This window comes from Cydia pomonella, chromosome 27 (assembly GCF_033807575.1).
Source record: "Cydia pomonella isolate Wapato2018A chromosome 27, ilCydPomo1, whole genome shotgun sequence".
Taxonomy (NCBI): Eukaryota; Metazoa; Arthropoda; class Insecta; order Lepidoptera; family Tortricidae; genus Cydia; species Cydia pomonella.
The window spans coordinates 3,353,017-3,375,492 of record NC_084729.1 but is presented as its reverse complement, the minus strand read 5'-3'; the positions used below and the strand labels follow the sequence as shown (position 1 = coordinate 3,375,492).

At 40.0% G+C, this 22,476-nt stretch overlaps 4 protein-coding genes across 5 annotated transcripts in view; 1 reads left to right on the top strand and 3 right to left on the bottom strand.

Moving 5' to 3' along the window:
• LOC133532825 (la-related protein 1) overlaps positions 1-3,247 on the bottom strand; it is a 109,914-nt gene extending 106,667 nt beyond the window's left edge. Inside the window, exon 1 of the mRNA XM_061871676.1 lies at positions 2,810-3,247. Coding sequence (XP_061727660.1) covers positions 2,810-3,175 — 366 coding nt within the window. The 5' untranslated portion in view covers positions 3,176-3,247. The remainder of the gene's footprint in view (positions 1-2,809) is intronic.
• Positions 1-22,476, bottom strand: part of LOC133532768 (adenylyltransferase and sulfurtransferase MOCS3) — a 230,477-nt gene that overhangs the window by 156,197 nt on the left and 51,804 nt on the right. The gene's annotated exons all lie outside the window — the stretch shown is intronic.
• Positions 4,064-5,579, bottom strand: LOC133532771 (uncharacterized). 2 transcript variants are annotated; one of them, XM_061871571.1, is made up of 2 exons: positions 5,410-5,579; positions 4,064-5,206 (listed from the first exon to the last, which is right to left on the bottom strand). In XM_061871571.1, the coding sequence occupies exon 2, from the start codon at positions 5,200-5,202 to the stop codon at positions 4,222-4,224; it is 981 nt and encodes a 326-aa protein (XP_061727555.1). In that variant the 5' UTR covers positions 5,203-5,206; positions 5,410-5,579; the 3' UTR covers positions 4,064-4,221. The 2 variants fall into 2 exon arrangements, with proteins under 2 accessions (XP_061727555.1, XP_061727554.1); XM_061871570.1 differs by having other exon boundaries at positions 5,418-5,577.
• Positions 5,833-22,311, top strand: LOC133532775 (large ribosomal subunit protein uL4). Its single transcript, XM_061871574.1, has 11 exons — positions 5,833-5,980; positions 7,768-7,948; positions 9,280-9,361; positions 9,832-9,995; positions 10,744-10,868; positions 13,015-13,113; positions 18,790-18,925; positions 19,479-19,614; positions 19,986-20,145; positions 21,136-21,207; positions 22,160-22,311. Exons 1-11 carry the CDS (start codon positions 5,978-5,980, stop codon positions 22,286-22,288), a joined length of 1,287 nt encoding a protein of 428 aa, XP_061727558.1. The 5' UTR covers positions 5,833-5,977; the 3' UTR covers positions 22,289-22,311.

The following is a 22,476-nucleotide window of genomic DNA, read 5'->3' as shown; positions in this document are numbered from 1 at the left end:
ATTTTTTTTCCTTGTAATATTTTATTGTGCCCTATGAAAGGTTAAAGCAGGTGTTCCCAAACTGCGCCTCAGCGTCCTGGTGCGCCGTAGACAGTAATGAGGGGCGCCGTGAGGCAATCGTCCTCACCATGTACTATCTATTTCGAATAGTCTAGCTAGGATAGGGCGCCGAGATAACATTTTAAACATGCAAGTGGCCAACGGACTGAAAAAGATTGCTAGCCCCTAGGTTAAAGTAAGAATGTAAATGCCCACTATTAGTGAAGCACCAACAACGGGGTATATACCCCACAGAAGACACAACAATCTTTAATATCCATTCAGTAATTAGGAATCATGAATACCATTGGAATAGATATGCATCAAAATAAAACCCTTTCTGCTGGCAATCATAAATAATTCAAGTCTTTGTTGTTTGTTTATGTTTCAGAGACACTGCACTCCAGAACACAAGCGGCCAAGTTCATGTGGGACTGGGCTGGCCATGTCTGCCGCATGGTGAGTGAGCTGTGGGCCAAGATTACCAGAGAGTGGTAGCCCAGCTCAAAACGGGGATTTGGCAGACCAATCGGTGATGGCGAGATAAGCTAGACTTCTTTTTTTTTTTAAGAATGGCCTAAGCTCAAAACTATTACACAAAATGAAAGTCATCTATCATCCTGTCAACTAAACCTCCAAGTATTCAACATGTACCCACATACATGCTTTTATTCACTCATTCATGCCAAGTTGGACAAATTACCCTATAAATAAGTTATTAGTTGGGCCACACACTCTGCACAAACAGACTGTGCGGAACACAATATTTGACAATAATCATCAAGTTCCTATGAAACTATGATGCTTATAGTGCCACTTCACATTTTGTTACTACCAAGCCAGTCAAAGATAGCTTAGAGAGAGTATATGAATGTTACCCATCCACCTAACCTAAAACTGTAATGTTTATGTTTATAGTCAGTGAAGTCATTTCTGTCAGTAGGAAAAAACGGGGTTTTAAAAAATGTAGGTTATTTGACAAGACTATACATTGAATTTTTAGGTTAGGATTCAAATTATTTACACAATTTTGCTTCAAGATGAATAAACCTGGACAGTAATAAACGGTTATTTTACTTACTAAACATTACATAATCTTGAGTTGCATTATTATTATTAATCAAACATATTTTAAATTTAAAACCATGCTGCATTTACAACATGGGTGCAAAGGTTATATTTGACTTATTTTAGATTGGGTGCACAATAACCAAAATATTAACCTTTTTCACATCAAATGGATCAATATTTAAGTAACATTATTTCTAGCTTACTTGAAAGTCTCAGTAAAGCAAAAGAAAATTAAAAGACAGTGAAATCAATAACGCTATTTAATTGAGTGAGTGAAATCAATAATGGCAATTTTTTAAGAATTAAATATCTTTAGTAAGATTACTGCTTTTATGGAAGGCAATAAGATATTCAGGCTATAAGCATGCAATTAGAATTCACCCTCATTGACAACCAACAATATGGTTCATTTTGATTAAAAACGTCACAATTATTCTAAGGGGGACCACACTTCATTATTTGTGAAGAGAATCAGACTAAGCTAACTTTACACCTAGTCGTGCAGAACAAAGTGTGAGAGGGTCACTAAGTACTACTAATCACCAGTCCTTGACAATTGATTGATTAACATAAGAGGGTACAACCTAAATCTTATAGCATACAACAGCAACAGTACATGTCATATTTTCATACAAATTTGATATTAATGATGATTGCCACACTTGGTCTGTTAGCTTGATCCGCCTCTATCATTTTCGTTATTGTTGATAGCAGTGGCACGTTCAGCCGTTGTTATATGCAGCAATAACAATATCTGCTTATTTTTTAATTGGAAGGTCTAGCAGAGTCAGTCTTATCAACTCTCAAATTCACCCTGTTCAAAGTTGCAGGGAGCAAATGCCAAAATTTAAATACAAAATAAAGGATTACACTATGAATTGCAGACTTACACAGATATTTGTCAAATCTATACTTTATAACATGACATTACGAGACATGGCATGTCTGTGTCCCGCTAATTACCAGTTCGCTGGACGATATCAGCCTGTCAGTTATTCACAAAAGCTGACAATCGCAAATAACTGCCAGACCAATATCATCGGGCAAACTGGTAATCAGTGGGCCTCTTTACTGTGATGCAATGAATGAGAGCTATAATATTTGCAATAACATTGTTATGATTACTGCGCTGATAATCTATAAGTGCACTCAATAACAAGTTAAAGCCCTTTGCTAATAATGATTCATATTTCACTGTATCCATGGTGGTAGTACATGAAGGCTCAAAATTGTGTAGCTATAGCAATAACTAAACTGAAACTATTGTTTTGTTTGACTTACTTTTCATTGCCTTCTGAGATTATAAGATCTGAATCATTATTTCATTCTAAAACAATGAGTTATAAATTTTAGTCAATTATGAGTACATAATGACAGCCAGCTTTCAAAGGTAGTAAATACACAAATAACATCTCTTTTCACCTCTATTAATGGAACCCTCTGTAAATGAGACAGAATTTTATTAACACCTGGCTAACTGAGGCCCTGGGTAAGTGGAATACCTCTTTACGTGAGACAAATTGGCAAGTCCAGGTTTCACAGTAGTATGACATGTTTGTGTTACACAAGTATTGTACAGTTCGGCAATCATGAAATAAAGGGTTTAAGTCTTATCAGAACTGTATTGCTCAATTTGTGGTTAGGATTTGCCAGTTGCATAATACCTGCATAACAACATGTTTGTTTACATGTTACTGACCTGCCAGGGGTTGACCTTCGGGATGGGTGCTTCAACGAATTTCTTAGGCTGGTCATCATCTTCTTGCTGCGGTTGGTCGGGGTTCGGCGGCGCCTGAGGGTCTGTCGGCGGCTGAGGTCCTGCCTTGTGCGGCCGCGGCGGCGCTCGACGCTCACGCTCGCGCCGCGGCTTGCCCGGCCTCCGCCCGTGCGCTATTACGGGCACGAAGCCCTCCTCCTCTTCCACCTCCACCTGGCGCACCACCACCTCCGGCACCTCCCCCGGCGGAGGCGCCTCAATGTTCTCCTTATTACTTTCGGCTCCCCGAAAGTTTAGCACGGATGCGTACGAGGGCCCGGCGCCCTCGACGGACACGCGCGCGGCCATGCCGCCGCAGCCGCTGCCCTCGTTATATAAGCCCGGGCGCGCGCTCCGCGCCGAACGACGATCACGAGCGCGCCTCCATGCTGCTCAACACGACGGCATGCTGCCGTCTGTACCGCAGATCGCGACCCGACTCCCCCACAGGACGTGACCCGATCGAACCCGCGGTGAAGGACGAGATTTACTTTAGTCACACGCGAGACTGTCGAGCGCGACACAAGAGCACACTGCTTGGAAATATTCAAGAAATCCTCGCGGCGCACCAGTCTGACCCTGGATGGCCCGTATTTACATCGAAAAAATGCACTTCCGTCGTAGAGTTCCAACTTTTTTTCGACACTGAACGCTCCGCACGCACTTTATCTACCGATACCGAGTATAATTCACTTTGAAATCGGCTATTTAGAACAAAAAATCACTAAAGAACCATATTTTGTTCATAATTCACACATGTGGTCGGACGCCCAAAAAGGGATTTTTCCGCAACACACACGGAACTTGCGGAAGGCTGTGACTTCTAATCTTACACGGACGACATTTCGTCGCTAGATGGCGTTAAAACATAAATTTTTATGGCTACGTTCATTTTATCTTGCATTAATTATTTATTTGCGTCACTATACGTTAGCTGAAAGTACCATTTTTACGACCATATTATTAATAAAGCTATTTTACGTTTACTTACGTATCAAAACCAAATATATATTAAAATATCAATAAATGTCCTACATCATTTTGTGACAAACCTTGGATTAGAACGCAGCATATAGAAAATCATTTTGGACCGATCATTCAATAGAGCAAAATGCGAAAAGTATTGTGAAATACCTATCTGTTTAGACTTAATTAATTATCTTCTACGTACTAAACACATAAAATAAAATACCTTAAGTCATTAAAACTCTTTTATTTAAATACATCAATACATTCATGTCGTGTGATTTGAGTTGTCTATGGTAGTATTGGTAGTCATGAAAGAGCGCCCAATAAAAAAACCTGCTCAAAAAAAGAAATTGAATTTCAAATTATATAAATCAAACTGGTGTACTTTAGGAAATATTAACTGCTGTATTAGTAGGGCAGTACATACCCAAAAAGTAACGACAACTACTGCAATAGTGGTAAACGTCCTTGCAAGAACTCATCAAGTAGGGTAAGGGTGCACATACCCAACAACAAAATAAACAAAGAACAATAGCACATAAATGCGTACACATAGTTATTTTACTGACTACCACGCTCATGCCTGAGTACCCACATTCTGGGCAGACGATAGGACAAGGGCCGAAACCAAGGTGTCGAAGTCGAGGCGGTGGTGGCATGGCATTATCTACGTATATGTCGAAGGCCGCGTTGTAATTTGGAGGTGGGCAATGTGGTACAAAGGATGGCGATGGTATAAACGTTCCCATCAATCTTGGTCTTCTCCTGACTGCCATTTGTCTCAAGACGTAAGAATAAGATGGAGGCGCACTTGTTAAGGAATCAGGAGGTGACAGGTCGCCTGGTCTGGGACCAGCATTATTCTGCTTTACGTTTTGACCAAACACATTATACTGTGATTTAGCCATCATATTGTTTAAAACTGAAATATTCAATGTGTCGCTGTTGGTCAAACGGGATAAGGCTTGGATGAACAAAGATTGAGGTACATTGTCGGCTTGGCGAAATGTTGCTGAATTTAATGATTTTAGTGGCTGGGAAGAAATTGGTGATTGAATCTTAAGAGCACATCTCCGTGAGGCATGTGTGGCGGGTATTACTACAGACGGAGGTGCACTGATTAAAAGGAGAGGCACAGAATAATTCGTAGTAGTCACAGAAGCTCTTTCTTCGTTAATTATTTCGGGACTTGAGTGACTGGTTGGACTTCTTGGAGATTGGACATCATCTGACGCTGCTTCTAAAGAATGCGTTGCAATTTCATGAGAAGTTATAGAATCTGTGTTCGGTATTTCGAGTGCTATGCTTGGGGGTATAGGTCGGTCAATACCGTCATCTCGACTGCTTTTTGAAGTATTTGTCTCCATTTTTCTGGAATTAAATATTGATAAGAATAGTATATAGCTGTGGAAAATATATTTATTTGAAAGTAGGATTCCAACTGGTAGCTTGTATTAGATACTCTAGTAGTAGGTAGTGGGTAGGTAAGTTATGAGTTTATGAGTAAGTATACAAGTAGTTTTACTAGGTATTTATGCTGAAAATGCAATTCTAATATTTGAAAAAACACTAACTGACTTACGCATATCGAAGTTGGGTCAGGAAGATTTATAGCAATTAATTTCGAGACAAGAATTGTTAAAGAGAAGATAAATATTTCCTTAATTGTGATTGTTTACAAATGAAATAATGACAAATCTAAAATTATGACATTTACCTACTCAAATAATACGACGAAACATTTTAAAAGAAATATTAGGCTGAAACACGATTTGCCTTCGACTCTGTGAAATGACAAAAACAAAATGTTTTTCTTTGTCTATTGTAAAGCTAAATACATGGCACTAAATTGATTTTGAAAATTTACCTTCAAAAATAATTTTCTTTAAGAACTGGAATAAGGAATTTTGTTATTTGCTTTAATTATGTAAATAGTACGTTAGCAAACATAATCAAATAATTATTTTTAATATATTCACATTTATATAATTTTTATTTTCTATTTTGTCATCTGGTAACTGCCCTTTAAAGGTGCTGTCAAAATTTTCCAGTTCCGGTCTTTTTACTCCTCCGTGGCATGGCGGATGGTCTGTGCCGCCGCATATAGTGTTTATTGGAGGAAATTCTTCGCTAAATAGCGAAATGGTAAGTTTATTATCAAATTAAAGTGGATTGCATACATTAAATTTGTAAAGTGGGCGAAATAAACAAGTGCAAGTGATATTTTTTTAAGGCATTTCGATTGTGAGTGGTCCACGTGTTTGAAAGTTATTTCGTGTAAATATCATCAATCCAATAGTTTCGCACGGTTATTAATCGATAATTCAGTTGTGTAAGTGGTTCATTTTCAATAATTAAGACGGTTTTCTGGCTTGCATATCTGGAAGAATGAAGTTTACACCACGACGTGATCACTGCATGGGACTCTAAAATCGAGTCGCATAAACGCTTGTTTCGGTCTATTTGGTTTAATTACGGGTCTTAATTGATATTTTTTTAGTTTTATCCGAACTTTCAATAGTTGTCAACGAAACTACAGTCTTATTTTACTTTGAGGTTGATTCGAAATTTTTGAGGTTAGGTTGGTTTTCGTTTCTATACTTTTATTACTCTCAGATATATTGTAACAAAACAAAAGACTGTTAACTATTGATTTTGAAGTTAAATATATTTTCCACTAGATTTGGGTGTCATGTATACTGTATAACATGTAAATAATATTGTTATGTTGTTTAACCTTGCACTTGTTATAATTTAGTTACACAATGAAGATTAATTCTTCTCTTTTTATTTTACAATGAACAGTTTATAATCTTGTATAATCTACAATATTTATTAATTTATTTATATTATAAACCAATTAACAACTATTCCTTCTCCATTGAACATGATACAGAAACAGTAAGTAAAGTATAACGTCTATGTTTGTTGGCTATAGTTTACTGAAGAATTTTTTTTTCTCTATATTACGTAAATTCTCTATTGTTGCTATATAGAGTTTACACATATTTAAACCCCGAACTCTTCCTGGTTGAGCTTCCATTGGCCTTTCAGGTACATGTAGGGGGATATTAAAGTTCCCTTAGGAAACACTGCACAGGCCCCTGCCTGGCAGTGTGTCGACGTGTGGAACACATTGCTAGTTGAATTTGAAATTAACAGAGAAGGAAATATGGTAGAATTTCTTTTGTTTTGGAATTGAATAAAGCAAAGGAAATACAACTCTGTTCCAATTGAAATGATACTACGGATAGGACCATAGACTGTATGAGGATACTATATGTTGGCCTGTAATATGGATTTAGTTGCTAATGTTATCCCTTGTTTTTATGATCCTATTCTTTGTGGGTGGATCAACTTTTTGGTGTCTTGGACAACCACTCTTGAAATACTTATTTAATGTATCAAACATGCATTTATGTGATAGTGTAGGCCTCCAATCCTCCACTCCAGGCCGGTAGGCCATCCACTGAGCATTTTAGTAAATTGTCACATCTCTTTGAATAAAGCATTATTGTCCCTTGGACACACTGAAAACCGCATCGAGGTTGGTCGGTGCTTGGACAACGGGACAGGATAATGACGAAAAAAGTTTAATCACCCCTGTTTTCTGAATTAAACACTTGGCTATTTTTTTATGAAAACAGGTAAATCAAGTTAAACATTTTCCAAAGATTCCAAAAAGTTCTTAGAAACATAGAATATTCTACAGTTATTAAAAGATTTCCTTTAAGGTCCAGGAATTGAACACCTTTCTGCAAATATCTTGTCGTTGACAAATATATTATTTCAGGCTTCACTGTTAATGTTCATGATACTGCTAACTGTCTCATTTCTTGTTTAGGGACAATTAATACATTGTACATTAATTCTAAATAGGTTAACTGAAGTATAAAAATCCTTATTTGAATCAAAATATCTCTAAATTCCAGAGTCTATCAGTCGCCCGACCGCTGGTGTCGGTCTACTCTGAGAAGAGTGAGGTGGTTGCCGGGGCTGCCCTGCCGCTCCCGTTCGTGTTCAAGGCGCCCATCCGCCCTGATCTCGTCAACAATGTGCATGTGTCCATGTCCAAGAACGCGAGGCAGCCTTACAGCGTGAACAAGGAGGCTGGTATGTATAACTATTATGTTAATTGTGGTTATTCCCATCAGTTACTACCAAGGATAAAATTCCTAGTTGTTACCACCAACTTGGTTTGGTTATTGTTGGTGGTAACTACTGAGAAAGAAAATTCTCAGTTGTCACCAATAGTAACAACAAACTGAATGCTGATTTTTTTCTCAGTATTTTCCAGTGAGAATAGGTGAGAAAATTTTTTTTTTGTGGTCACAAACTGTCCTTTTTTTGTCTAAGGGGGATCAACTGTATCAACACATCAAAGTTTTAACTCTAAGTCTACCATAAAGAGGAAAGCCTTGTAGTACAAGTGTCTCTTTCAAAGAAAAAGAATAAAAAGGGTTGGAAAATGTCTTGAATTGACAGACTTTTAGATGCTTTTCACAAAGAAAAAAAAATTGTATGGTACTTTTTTTTGTTCCTAACTCATAATCAAAAAATCGGAAATAATCAAACTAAAGAAAGAGCATTTGCAGCAAATGTGTTTTTAGTTTGTTAGTGATTTAATAAACAAAATCTTAATATTTATGTATGTATATATTAGTTAGCTACTTTTTTTTTTTAATACATTGATCCTGTTAGGGTAAAAGCCTCCTCGATTCCCTTCCACTTCTCTCTATCTTTAGCTTTCTCCATCCAATTCTTTCCAGCTATTTAGGCATAGCATAGCATTAGAAAGGGCATAGCTATAATCAATAAACAATCTTAAAAAAAGTATTTTCCGTAATGTCAATATTGAAGAGGGAAATGAGGAATATGTATGAAAAACCGGTAATCCCTTTTTTTCTTAATAACAAGAATGTGAACTTAAGATGATATGCACTAAATGTCCACGTTCAGTGAGCTTTCTCCATGCTTCTGAGTGTTACTGCGGATTAGTGCTACAGCGACGTAGCGACATGGCGTTCTGGGTTCGCTCTGTAGCGGACACGGGTGCAGAGTTGTTACTACAGTTTTCTTTATTAAATATGTACAGTTTTCAGGCCAAATGTAAGTTGTTCATCAATAGGCGGGTCCACACAGCAGCAGCCGCCTCGCGAGGAAATTGCGCCGCGAGTAAAGTGTTATTGCTTAATGATGCAATAAAATTAGAAATTGCTCAATAGGCAAAGCAACTCCGTCTGCGCATTGTCCGAGGCAAACCTGCGGCCACGTTGCCTCGGACAATGCACATCTACACAAACCAAGTTGCTTCCCGCAGCTATTTCCTCGCGAGGCTGCTCGTTCTATGTTCCTACGCCTGCCTGTTGACAAATATTCGTTAGGTTAGGATACCACTTATTTGTTTGATGAATGTGGTCGTCATGATGTTCTTTTCTAATCAGGTCACCAAACTAGCGCTGAGTCATGGGGTACCGGTCGCGCCGTAGCGCGTATCCCCCGTGTTCGCGGTGGTGGTACCCACAGGTAAGAATATCAAATAATTTACTCACTTACTTAAAAACCGGTCATCCCCTTTCTTCCTTAAATCACAAGAATGTAAACTTAAGAGGATATGCACTAAATGTCCACGTTCAGTGAGCTTTCTCCATGCTTCTGAGTGTTACTGCGGATTAGTGCAACAGCGACGTAGCGACATGGCGTTCTGGGTCTGCTCTGTAGCAGACACGGGTGCAGAGTTGTTACTACAATTTCTACCAAAGCATGTTGTTTTCTGGCTGTTGTGATTATGCAGTAAAAATAATTGTCTCATTAATAGGAATCACACACAAAAACGGTTAGTGCTAAATGTGCTTAATAATAGAAACCTTAGGCTGCAGTCTGGATGTCAGCGGGCAGCGACTTAGCGAGGCCGACGAGCGGCCGGTCAAGTTCGTTCATATATTAAGCCCAGAATGAACTAGGAACCATTGTTGACTGTATTATTCGTTTCCCAGATCGGGCCAGGGTGCGTTCGGTAACATGTGCCGTGGTGGTCGCATGTTCGCGCCCACGAAGCCGTGGCGGCGCTGGCACCGCCGCGTCAACCTGCGCCAGCGCCGCGCCGCCGTCGCCGCCGCCGTGGCCGCTGCCGGCGTGCCCGCGCTAGTGCAGGCCCGAGGTGAGATATGTTACTCACTAGTCACGAAACATGCATGCAATGTTATTTAGTTCGAGGATTGAACGCCAACGGGCAACAGGTTGCAGAACGCCATTGACCTGAATCAAATGTATAAACTGTGTTGAACGCCGTTGGCGTCTAGACCGCGCCGTTAAGATGTTCAGACGCCAGCGACAGCAGGTCGGCGCGACTTTATCTACAAATACAGTGATTGAACCTGTTCCCGGACGCCAGCAGGCAGTGGGGCAGGTAACAGAGCAGTGTTGAAAACTATACATTGTGATCAAAACTAGGAGGAAAACTATACAAACATTGCGACCAAATCGCTTGTATCCCAGCTGCCCACAGCGTGTTGGAATAAGTTTACAGAAAGAGACGCGATTCCAACGTGACGTCATTCAAATATGACCTTGAACGATGTCACGTTGGAATTGCGTCTTCTATTCACGCCTCAATGGTGTGTGACTGAAACAACATCGAATTAGTATGAGGACACCAAAAGTAATTAATATTAGTGAACCCTCTAAAGCCTTACTCTTTCCGCCAGTGCAGTTTGAGTTACGAGTGTCGAGGGTAGAGTGAACTTCCCTTAGGAAACATCAACTTGGACTTCAGTCCGTTGGTGTGTCGACGTGTGGAAGACACAATTTTTTTATTGAATAATTACATAATTCAGAATTAAAATTTCGCTGTCTAAAGTTTCTGTATGTGAACAACATACCAGTACTAAAATCGTTTGTATTTGCAGGCCACATCATTGAGAAGGTCCCCGAGATGCCCCTGGTGGTGTCAGACAAGATCCAGGAGATCAACAAGACCAAGAATGCTGTGATCTTCCTCCGTCGCGTCAAGGCCTGGTCTGATGTCCTCAAGGTAGGTACATCTATATACACCTCTACATGTATCACTCTGGAGGTGCAGAGATACATAAATCGATTTTTGAAGTTCACGGTAAACCTGTACTGTAACCTGTACCAACACATTACTGCTGTTGCACAAAATGGAACTAACTGCAGAAGTCGTAGGCATAGTGAATTTTCTTAGCATAAGAATAAAGGTAAGCAATCTTAACATGTCTTTTTATTGAAAAGAAAAAAAAATTGTTTATGTTATGAAAGCAAAAGAACGTAAATTAATAAAGAGACACGCTTGCTTTCTTTCTAATGCTAAAATAACGAACTATAGTTACCTATATGAAAAGGATCTGTCATCCCTAAATAGGCGGGTCCACACAGAACAAGCCGCCTCGCGAGGAAATTGCCGTCGGCTGAATTGCCGCGGGCGAGGCATATCTCCACCGACCGAGATTCTTCTGTGTAGACCCGCCTAATGTATAACAACTGATGACACGAGGTTCAAGTCTTAAAAAAAAGACAAACTATAATAGTCCTAAATGTTAATAGTTGCACCTGTTACTTGAAAGCTTTTTTTGTCTAAACTTCCATTGCAATTAAAGGCGCCATCCTGCAAGTTAGTTCAGTAGTCCCAACACTTTCCTCTCCCAGATCTTTATGTATTTCTGGGAGCTCAAGATTGTTGGCAGATGAAACTTCTTTTGAAAACAATCGGATTGGATTATTTCTTCTCCGACATAGACAATAGAAAACATTTCAATTATTCACGGTGCCCGTGAGCATTGTGAGAGATTACAACAGTATATTCCTGATAATATTTAAAGACTAAAATGTCCTTTCAACTTTTTTGGAATTCGCCTAATTTCAGAGTCAAAAAGCCACTTACAAAAAATGAACATCTTTTTATTGTTACTTAGTGCAAAACGACTTTTTGATGGCGAATTTGCCACTATGGGACCTAGTCCATATGTCCTTATGGATGATGTCAAAAAGGTGACAAGTAACACTATGCAAAAAAATGAGTTACAGTTTTACAAATAGCGTTTATATTTTATGATTTGTATATAATATGTAAACGCTATTTGTAAAACATACATGTTTATCCCATAAAATATGTATGTATTTATATCCTTCGTTTTTCTGGTACCTTGTTGTACATTTTGCTGCATTTGTCACCCTCTTTTCACTCTCCTCTCATCTACTCAAAAGTTAACTGGAAGAGATCTCTCAAACGCATAAGTTCGCCTTTGTACTTCTTACTAAGTGTATGTTACTTTTAATACGTATTTTTGTACAATAAAGAGTACTACTACAACATACAAAAAATAAACAAAAATAAATATTTTTGTGAAATTGACTTAAACTCATATAACATTTTTTCCTTCTTCTGGCTTCAGAAATTTGGGTGTTTAAAATCTCTCGGGCTCCTCGTGGGCACCTTCTATACATATAAAGACTTTCATGCATTGTCGATGTTTATGCTATCATGTTCAATCACTTAACAAGCACTTAAAAATATAAAACAGTATTTTGTTATTCTGATATTTGTTCATACCATAAAGTAGTTGTTAGTAGTCATAAATATGTGTCTTATCTGTGCCTAGAGTTATAGATTTTCTCTATACATTTAAGTTTTTTTTTAATTGATATCTATCAAATATATCTTGGATCACCAAACAACGCCCCGCTAGCCTGCAAATCCAATTCGAGAAAAAAACCACATCCAGGAGGAGGCCTGGCCATAGCCCTGGGCTCACAATATTTGGCACAATACAATATTGTCACAATTTTTATTTCCTAATTCATTTTAGTTACTGACCGAGTGTTAGTGGGGGTCTCCTTTTCAGCTTAGGCAAAAAATGCTTTCGTATGTCCGGATGTTCTACTCTACAGGTCGCATTTCTCAACCGTTTCTAGTGAAATTTGGAGAAGATTATAATTAAGTATATAGTTTTTTTGTCGATTCAGTTTTTGGGAATCTTTCGAAATGGCGGAGCCATGGGGGTTGTCCAGGTCTACAGCTCATAGAGCCACTAGTATCATAATCTAGTTTAGTACTAGTACCCGCAATACAAGCCTTATTGGAGCTTACTTTGGGACTAGGTCGATTTGTGTATGATTGTCCCAATTATTTTTTGAAGAGAATAACTGTATGTGTTTGTCAGGTGTACAAGTCGCAGCGCCTGCGCGCCGGCAAGGGCAAGATGCGCAACCGCCGCCGCGTGCAGAAGCGCGGACCCCTCATCGTCTACCACAAGGACCAGGTACTTACAGCAGACCCTTTTAACCTTTAGATTTATAGGAAATGTTTCGGAGTACTGTTATGTATTAATCATGTCGGCGGCCCCTTGATCGGCGTCAACTTTTCCACATTCTACTAAGATCCTAGTATTGGGACACTTTTGCACCTAAGTGTATATAGGTTGTTTATTTAGTCTCCTGCAATAATTTACGGGATTAATAAATATCAGGGTGTCCCGTATTTGACTAATTCTTGAAACCAGCATCGCAATAGGGCTCAATAGTTGCGTATTTATTTATAGATTTCGGGAAAAATAATTTTAAAAATCTAGACATTAGTTTTAGGGTTCTACCAGCCGATAATTAATGAAATTATGGACAATTTTCAAAAGGTACTAAAATATTTTATATGACAACTTCTTTCATTATTTATGATGTTAATAAATAAAAAAAGACTGTAATAAAAGAAAATGATATCATTTTTATTTATATTATTCAATATAAACCACGTAACAGAGCTTCGAATTTTGACAGCTCAAAATAATAAGGAGCAAAATAAACAATATACTACATTTGTACTTATTTTCAGAATTGGTTTTAAAACACTTAGTACGGTCGCCAAGCCGCTCCGAGGCCAGATTTAATTGACTCAGCTCGGCCTTACCCACAACCGGTATCAATGTGTTCGGACAGTTCTCCTGATCACCGTACATGCGGTAGTAAAGCGGAAAAATGGTGGAGGGGATAGTAATGACGTCACAAAGATGGCGGCCGGACCTATTCTTTTTGGCGGTGTATCTCGAAAACCACTTAACCGATTTTAATCATCGAGGTGTCAAATAATAGCTTATATTATGGAGATTATTTCCTTTTCTACAAACATTTACGTGAAACCTATAGGAAAAAAAGTAATCACAAAAAACAGTTTTTTTATAAAATTATTATTTTTTATTTTGTAAAAATCTCCGTAAATATTAGCATTTCGCAAATTTTGTTTAATATAAAACATATTGCTTCATTATCAAGGAATATAATGAGCCTTAAAACATACAGATCGAGTAATAAACAATGAAGCTACACTCATTTATTTGCGCATGGGTAACGATAACTGGCTTTTACCGGTCGAAACTGTGGTGACTGTTACGATACGTATTGAATGGAATTTATAGAGTATCGGTTTTAATTACTGAAATTATAATTAAAATTATAAAAACCAGACACAATAATGTTACCTTACTTCGACGTTTAGTCTCTTTTTTCGTCTTAATCATAGGTAGGTACATATTTCTTTTTACTTAAAAATTTTATACAGGGTGAACTTTTAACCACCAGTCATACTCTGCGCAGCGACTTTATAGGTCATACTTAACAACTTTTACTATGGGACCAATTCCGAAATCGCGAAAAAAAAATTTGACTGTCCCATATAAAGGTGCGACCAACTTTACCAGACCAACACTTTTCCAAACTGAACTACAGCTGTCCGATGAAGTTAAGTACTTAGGACTAACTCTCGACAATAAACTCAATTGGAACAACCACATCAACAAACGGATAGACAAGGCGGGAGTTGTCTTCTGGCAGTGCAGAAGGATGATTGGTAAGAGGTGGGGACTCAACCCGAAAATTACCCTCTGGCTCTATAAGACGATAATCCGCCCCTTACTCTGTTACGGTGCTCTGGTTTGGTGGCCAAGAACAAACCTAGGCAACGTACGAGACAAACTACAAAGACTTCAAAGGCTCGCATGCGCGGCCACCACTGGCTGCACGAGGTCTACCCCGACTGCAGCCATGGAGGTCATGCTAAACCTTCCACCGCTGCACCTACACATACAGCAAGAGGCCAGTCTCTCAGCGGTAAGGTTGCGAACCCTCAAGATATGGTCTAACATCACAGGAGCTCTTCACACAAAATGCCTGGAAAAGGTGTATGACGAATTTCCAGTGCTTAGGTCAGGCACGGACCGGATTCACAAACAAGCTATCTTCGATAAAAGGTACAAAATACAGTTATATGAGGACGACAATCATGAAGGACTCAATCCCCGGGAGCTGAGAATCTTCACTGATGGGTCCAAAACAGACAGCGGATCGGGCTCTGGAACCTTCTCAGAAGACCTGAACATGTCGATCACCACTCCGCTAGGAGCCCATAACTCGGTATTCCAAGCTGAGTGCATGGGCATCATAAACGCGGCGGCTGCCATCACTGCAAGGAACGTAGTAGGATCCTCCATCCGCATACTCTCCGACAGTAGAGCAGTCTTAATTGCTCTAAATAGCCATATAGTTACATCCAAACTTATACACGAATGCCACGAACGACTAATGGAGGTATGTCATAATAACAAGATCACCCTACAATGGATCAAGGGACACAGTGGATCCCGAGGTAACGATGCTGCGGACGAGCTTGCCAGGCAAGGATCGAATGCGGGGGCGATTGGTCCGGAACCGATTCTTCCGATACCATTTAGCAAGGTACGCTCAATGCTGCTGGCACGTACAGGGAAACTACACACAGAACACTGGCTGAACCAGACTGGATGCAGACAGGCAAAAGAAGCCATGCCTGGCATCAACGGAAAACTCACAAGGGCGCTCCTGGAACTAGGGAAGGTCCGACTGAGTATGGTAACCAGTGTCATAACAGGTCATGGACTATTTAACAAACATCTTTTCACAACAGGTGTCACAGACAGTCCCCTGTGCCGAGGTTGCATGGAGACAGAAGAAACAGCCTCTCACGTGGTGCTGGAATGCAGCGGAGTGACTCCATACAGGGCTAAACATCTCGGATCTCCGAGAGACCTCCCCGAGGTCCTACTCAACATCAAAGGTTTGATAGGATTCCTCGAGGAGCTGGGCTGGCAGGACTAGCCCACCCCCAACATATCACGCAAAATAGGCGCAAGTCGTCGAGTTGCGGAAAAATCGCCCGAATACAATACAATACAAGGTGCGACCAGACCGCAGCTTAAAAAACGGTCACGATACGGAATCGCAGTGACGCGTCGTATGCGTACCGTTTTTGACGCATGCTCCCCACACCGCTGTTTAAAAAACGGTGACGGTACGGAATCGCAGTAACGTGCTTCACGCGAATCTTTTTTGTTCGCAAAACAGTTGCGTCTTTTACGTCACCGGTACGGTGTCTGCCATAAGATCTCCGTGTAATATTTTTTGCGATTTTTGCGCAGTTCAATTTACGGTGCATCAGCTTATTTTAAGCAGCGGTGTGGCGAGCATGCGTCATGGACCCGGGTACGTCCTTTAACTACGTCCAAAAGAGAGGTATGGGCATTGTGAATGTCATCTCGCTTTGTGTGGTAGGGCACAGCCAGTGGGTGTCATTCCAGATCCAAATTTTCTTGCGTGATTCGGCATTGGTCCCATAATAAAAGTTGTTCAGTATGACCTGTAAAGTCACTGCGCAGAGTATGGCTGGTGGTTAAAATTTCATCTTATACCTATATTCGACACAAGTAGTAAGTACTTACAGACCAACTATGATACACATTTTGCCTGTATAGTGATACATAGTGAATAAATTAATACCTGATTTAAAAAATAAAATAAAAATAACAAATAGCATGTTATTTAATTCAGTAATCACTAATCAGTCTTAAACAATGAACATCATACTTTTAGATTAGACAACAAAATGTATATTTATACTGTGTTTCGACTTGAAAGATTTTACTGCTTTAAAACATAAGACAAACCTACCAACCAAATGTATAAAAAAAAATGTTTTTTGTGACTATTATTTTCCTATAGGTTTCACGTAAATGTTTGTAAAAAGGAAATAATCTCCATAATACAAGCTATTAGTTGACACCTCGATGAATACAATCGGTTAAGTGGTTTTCGAGATACACCGCCAAAAAGAATAGGTCCGGACGCCATCTTTGTGACGTCATTACTATCCCCTCCCACCATTTTTCCGCTTTACTACCGCATGTACGGTGATCAGGAGAAACGCCCGAACACATTGATACCGGTTGTGGGTAAGGCCGAGCTGAGTCAATTAAATCTGGCCTCGGAGCGGCTTGGGGACTACTAATAGTAAAAGTTGTTCAGTATGACCTATAAAGTCGCTACGCAGAGTATGACTGGTGGTTAAAAGTTCACCCTGTATAAAATTTTTAAGTAAAAAGAAATATGTACCTACCTATGATTAAGACGAAAAAAGAGACTAAACGTCGAGGTAAGGTAACATTATTGTGTCTGGTTTTTATAATTGTCATTATAATTTCAGTAATTAAAACCGATACTCTATAAATTCCATTCAATACGTATCGTAACAGTCACCACAGTTTCGACCGGTAAAAGCCAGTTATCGTTACCCATGCGCAAATAAATGAGTGTAGCTTCATTGTTTATTACTCGATCTGTATGTTTTAAGGCTCATTATATTCCTTGATAATGAAGCAATATGTTTTATATTAAACAAAATTTGCGAAATGCTAATATTTACGGAGATTTTTAAAAATAAAAAAAAATAATTTTATAAAAAAACTGTTTTTTGTGATTTTTTTTTTCCTATAGGTTCCACGTAAATGTTTGTAGAAAAGGAAATAATCTCCATAATATAAGCTATTATTTGACACCTCGATGATTAAAATCGGTTAAGTGGTTTTCGAGATACACCGCCAAAAAGAATAGGTCCGGCCGCCATCTTTGTGACGTCATTACTATCCCCTCCACCATTTTTCCGCTTTACTACCGCATGTACGGTGATCAGGAGAACTGTCCGAACACATTGATACCGGTTGTGGGTAAGGCCGAGCCGAGTCAATTAAATCGTGTTTCTAGAGGGCTTTTGAGATTTGGCGACCGTACTAACTAGCTCATAGCTAGCAATATAGTCTTATAAAAAAAGACATTGGTTTTTAGTAAATTAAAACAGAATTAAAATTTAGTTAAATAATAATATATTTTATCCATAAAACAGCTGGTATTTTACGGTGGTAAAAATTATATTATGTTTTCTGTAATGTACAAAAAATTACGCAACTTTTGAATCCTATTAGATTCCTGAATTCAAATTTTCGTGTTTCACGGGACACCCTAATATATATGTCATATTAAGCAACTTCTACAACGGGACCAACCCCGAATTCGCGAATGTTTGGGTCCGTTGGTATACTTGATACAAGGCTAATGAAGCCCTCGAAAGCCTTACTCTTCCCGCCAGTGCAGTTTGAGTTACGAATGTCGAGGGTAGAGCGAACTTCCCTTAGGAAACATAAACTCGGACTCCAGTCCGTTGGTGTGTCGACGTTTGGAAGACAAATATTTACTACTAACTCCAGAAAAATATAGTCAAAAATGATCAAGCTTGAGAGTCGCCAAATATTGTTGTAATATGTAATGAAAGTATTCTTTACAAGGCAACTATGGACCATATATGACATACATACATAACTATTACAAAATATATCTTTAAAAAAAATTGTACATTATTAGAATTAGCTGTGCTAAATCTGCTAGTGTCAGGGAGCTGGCCGCGAAACCGCCGTAACCTGACCCCCCCTGAGTTCAAAACTTTCTTGGCAAAGATTACTACTATTACTAGCAGTTAAACTTGAATGTTCACCACTTGAGATTTAAAATGGACCACGCCTCTTTACGACCCTCCGGACTTCAATTGTACCTTATATTATCTATACTAAAGTGACATTTGTGTTCAGGGTCTGACCAAGGCCTTCCGCAACATCCCTGGCGTGGACCTGATCAACATCGACAAGCTAAACCTGCTGGCGCTGGCCCCTGGTGGCCATGTCGGCCGCTTCATCATCTGGACGCAGTCCGCCTTTGACCGTCTTGGTAAGTCGTAATCTATCTCAATAATTATCACACGCTGTGCTAGGTTAAGGTATTTTGATGCTTAAGAATTTTTATACCATCTATGAATTTCAATCGATTCCTGAGATTTTGATGTATCTCTGCCCTTGTTGCCCTAAGCAACTGTTCACTTTGCTTGGTTAATGGGTAGGTCCACGCAGAACGAGCCGCCTCGCGAGGATATTGCCGCGCGAAGCAACTCGGTCTGTAGACGTGCCTCGGCCGCATTGCCTCTGGCGAGACACTTTTTCACCGACCGAGTTGCTTTGGGCGGCAATTGGATGAAAGAAAACAACGAAAAACCAAATTCATCCCAATATTATATCATTTCCTGTCAAGTCAGACTGCACTTTCTTCTCCTTTTTTATTTCTTGGAATCCGGTTTTTTTGGGCTATAGTTCGTTTTTTTAGCATTAGAAAATTTTTTTTTTTATGAAAAAAAGAAACTAAAAAAGATAACTACTCTCGAGAGCAATTAAAACTGACCATATATGGAAATATCCTTATCCTATTTTTAATTAATCCATTTGTGTAGACGCTTTGTTCGGCTCATGGAAGACACCATCCAAGGAGAAGAAGAACTTCAACCTGCCGCAGCCCAAGATGGCCAACACCGACCTGTCGCGCCTGCTCAAGTCCGAGGAGATCCGCAAGGTGCTGCGCGCGCCCAAGTACGTATAAATAAGATCATGTTTAATTCGATGTCCCTGCAACTTGGTTTCATACATATCACGGTTAACACGTTTTTTCGAATAGGCGGGTTGACACAAAACGAGCGCCTCGCGAAGGAGCTCGGTCTGCGTGACCTGCCTTGGGCGAGGCACGTCTCCACCGACCGAGCGGCTTCGCGCGGCAATTTCTTCACGAGGCGGCTCGTTCTGTGGACCCGTCTAATATACGTAAATGATGATACTCTCTTTCAGAGCATTGGGTTATGACAACCATGATTACTCTCACGTTGACACTATCTGAGCAAAATGTAAGATTAGGTACCCACACTACACGCCACCAGCACGCGATTCTAACCGCTATTCCCTTACAGCAAGCGCGTCGTCCGCGCCACACGCAAGCTGAACCCGCTGACCAACACGCGCGCCATGCTGCGGCTCAACCCGTTCTCGGCGGTGCTGCGGCGGAAGGCGGTGCTCGACCAGCAGAGGCGGGCTAACCAGAAGGCGCTGGCGCTTGCTGAGAAGCGAGGCGTGAGTACCATCTTTGTCTATTAAACTGACCATAAAAACTGTATTTTTAACAGCGATATCTGTGCTTGAATAGGCTCCTAAAGGCCTGTGCACACTGGATGCGTGTGCGCAGACGTGCACGTGTACGCATACCTCTCGCGTCGAATGATGATCCCTATGACCATCCTTTCAAATCTCTTTTGCTTGGGCTAAATTGAAAAAAATATTGTTTCATTTCTAAATAAATTAATTTGCTGAACTTAAGTCTACAAACATTTTACGTGACAGTTATAAAAATTAACTCTCTGTTAAGACCTATCTTAACAAGTTTAGGTATTAGCATACCTAAATACCTACTTACCTAATCTAGATAGATTAAGTCTCTCTATCGTCGGTAGGTGGCACCACCTATGAAATGTACCTAATTAACCTCTTTAAGGTGACATCTACCGAAAACTTGTGTACTTGCTCTCTAAGCTTAGCCATATCAATGTATGCAATAGTTCATAAACAATCCATAGTGTGGCACTGTACGCGACTAAATAAGCTTCTACATGTATATAGATTAAATCACTTTTTTCAACTAGCCTTCTGTTAACATTAAATATAACTATTGTAATTCTCTGCTTTGATTCGGTCTCCATCACCTCCAACGCTGAACACTCTCATATCCCTTCATCCTTATAAGAGAAGGCACATCACTTGCGTGAGGTGTGCGGCTCCAACGGCACACGCAGCTGATGTACTTTGGTCTTATGCGTTGTCACTAAGACTACAAAAACGTGAGCTAAACTGTAAAATTTAAATCTGAAGTCTTACGTAAAAAAATTACTTTAAAAGTAAGTGTTATGGTAGTTCCAGAACTATTTCAAATGATGATACTCTCTTATCAGAGCATTGGGTTATGATAACCATGATTACTCTATCACGTTGACACTTCCTGATGATAATCCTATCATTATCATGATGTATATGTTGATGAAGCATTCTACAAGTGTAGCTTCGTTTCAGATCAAGTTGCCCGCTGACGATGAGGCAGTCAAGGCACAAAAGCTGAGGGAGAAGAGGACGAAAGCTATCAAGGTGAGTCTTTCTAGCGTTGTTCGTTTTAGAGCCACTTGTTAACGTAATCCCGAGTGTTCATGCTGATGTGTATACATTTGATTTCCTACCTACAATAAACAGATTAAACGAAATAGCCGGATCCACACAGGCCGATGCAACGCAGCCGAGGCACGTCTACACAGACTGAGCTGCTTCGCGCGGCAATATCCTCGCGAGGCGGATCGTTCTGTATGGACCCGCATAATGACGAAGATGTTTATAATGTGGTGCAAAATAGTCTGACGCTTGTTATAAACTTGTGGTTTTTGTGATAAAACCTGATAATACGAAGAGTAGAGAAATATAACTGCATTCCTTAATAGCAGGTACCTTTGCAGCTGTGCATAGTATACAAGGACCTAAAGATCAAAAAATCTTATTTTGAAAAATACTCGTTGTTTTATCCAAAGACTTAAACAATACCTGTCAAATAAATTGGTGTCAACCAAGATATTTTAAATTAAAAGGAATATCCCTCGAAAGCCTTACTCTTCCCGCCCGTGCGGCTTGAGTTACGAATGTCGAGGGTAGAGAGAACTTCCCTTAGGAAACATCAACTTGGGACTCCAGTCCGTTGGTGTGTCGACGTGTGGAAGACAAATAAAATAATTTCAAGTTTCAATCAAGTTAACAAAGTATTTAGAGAGTATGCGTCCCTGTCGTCAGTTATTGAATAGGCTAGTCCACACAACGAGCCGCCTCGCGAGGAAATTGTCGCGCGAAGCAGCTCGGTCGTTGTAGACGTGCCTCGTTCGAAGTAAACGCACTTGCGGACCGCATTGCCTCGGGCGAGGCACGTCTCCACAAAAAAGCTATGCATTTGACATTTTGAAAGACCTCTGTCTAACCTAGCGCCCCTAGCGGTGAAATTAGACGCGTTAGCCCTCATTCATTCCCTTACGTGAAAACTAAAAATATCTGTCTGTCCCAGGCTGCCGTAGCCAAAAAGCCCAAGAAGCCCGCGGCCAAGAAGACCGCGCCGCCGCCGCCCAAGAAGAAGGCCGCCAAGGACGACAAGAAAGCCAAGAAGCCCGCGGCCAAGCCGGCGCCCAAAAAGTGAATAAATGAAGTTTTATAGACCTACACATGTCTTTTCTTTACCCTTTTGTATTAACACTAGGTTCTATCTACGCTAAAGGACGATTCCCACCGAACGAGAGGGGTCGGAGCGCATTTTACATTTGTATGGTCGCAAGCCGGTCGGCTGCTCGCGGACGCGGACGGCTCTGGACGGATTCCATCGATTCT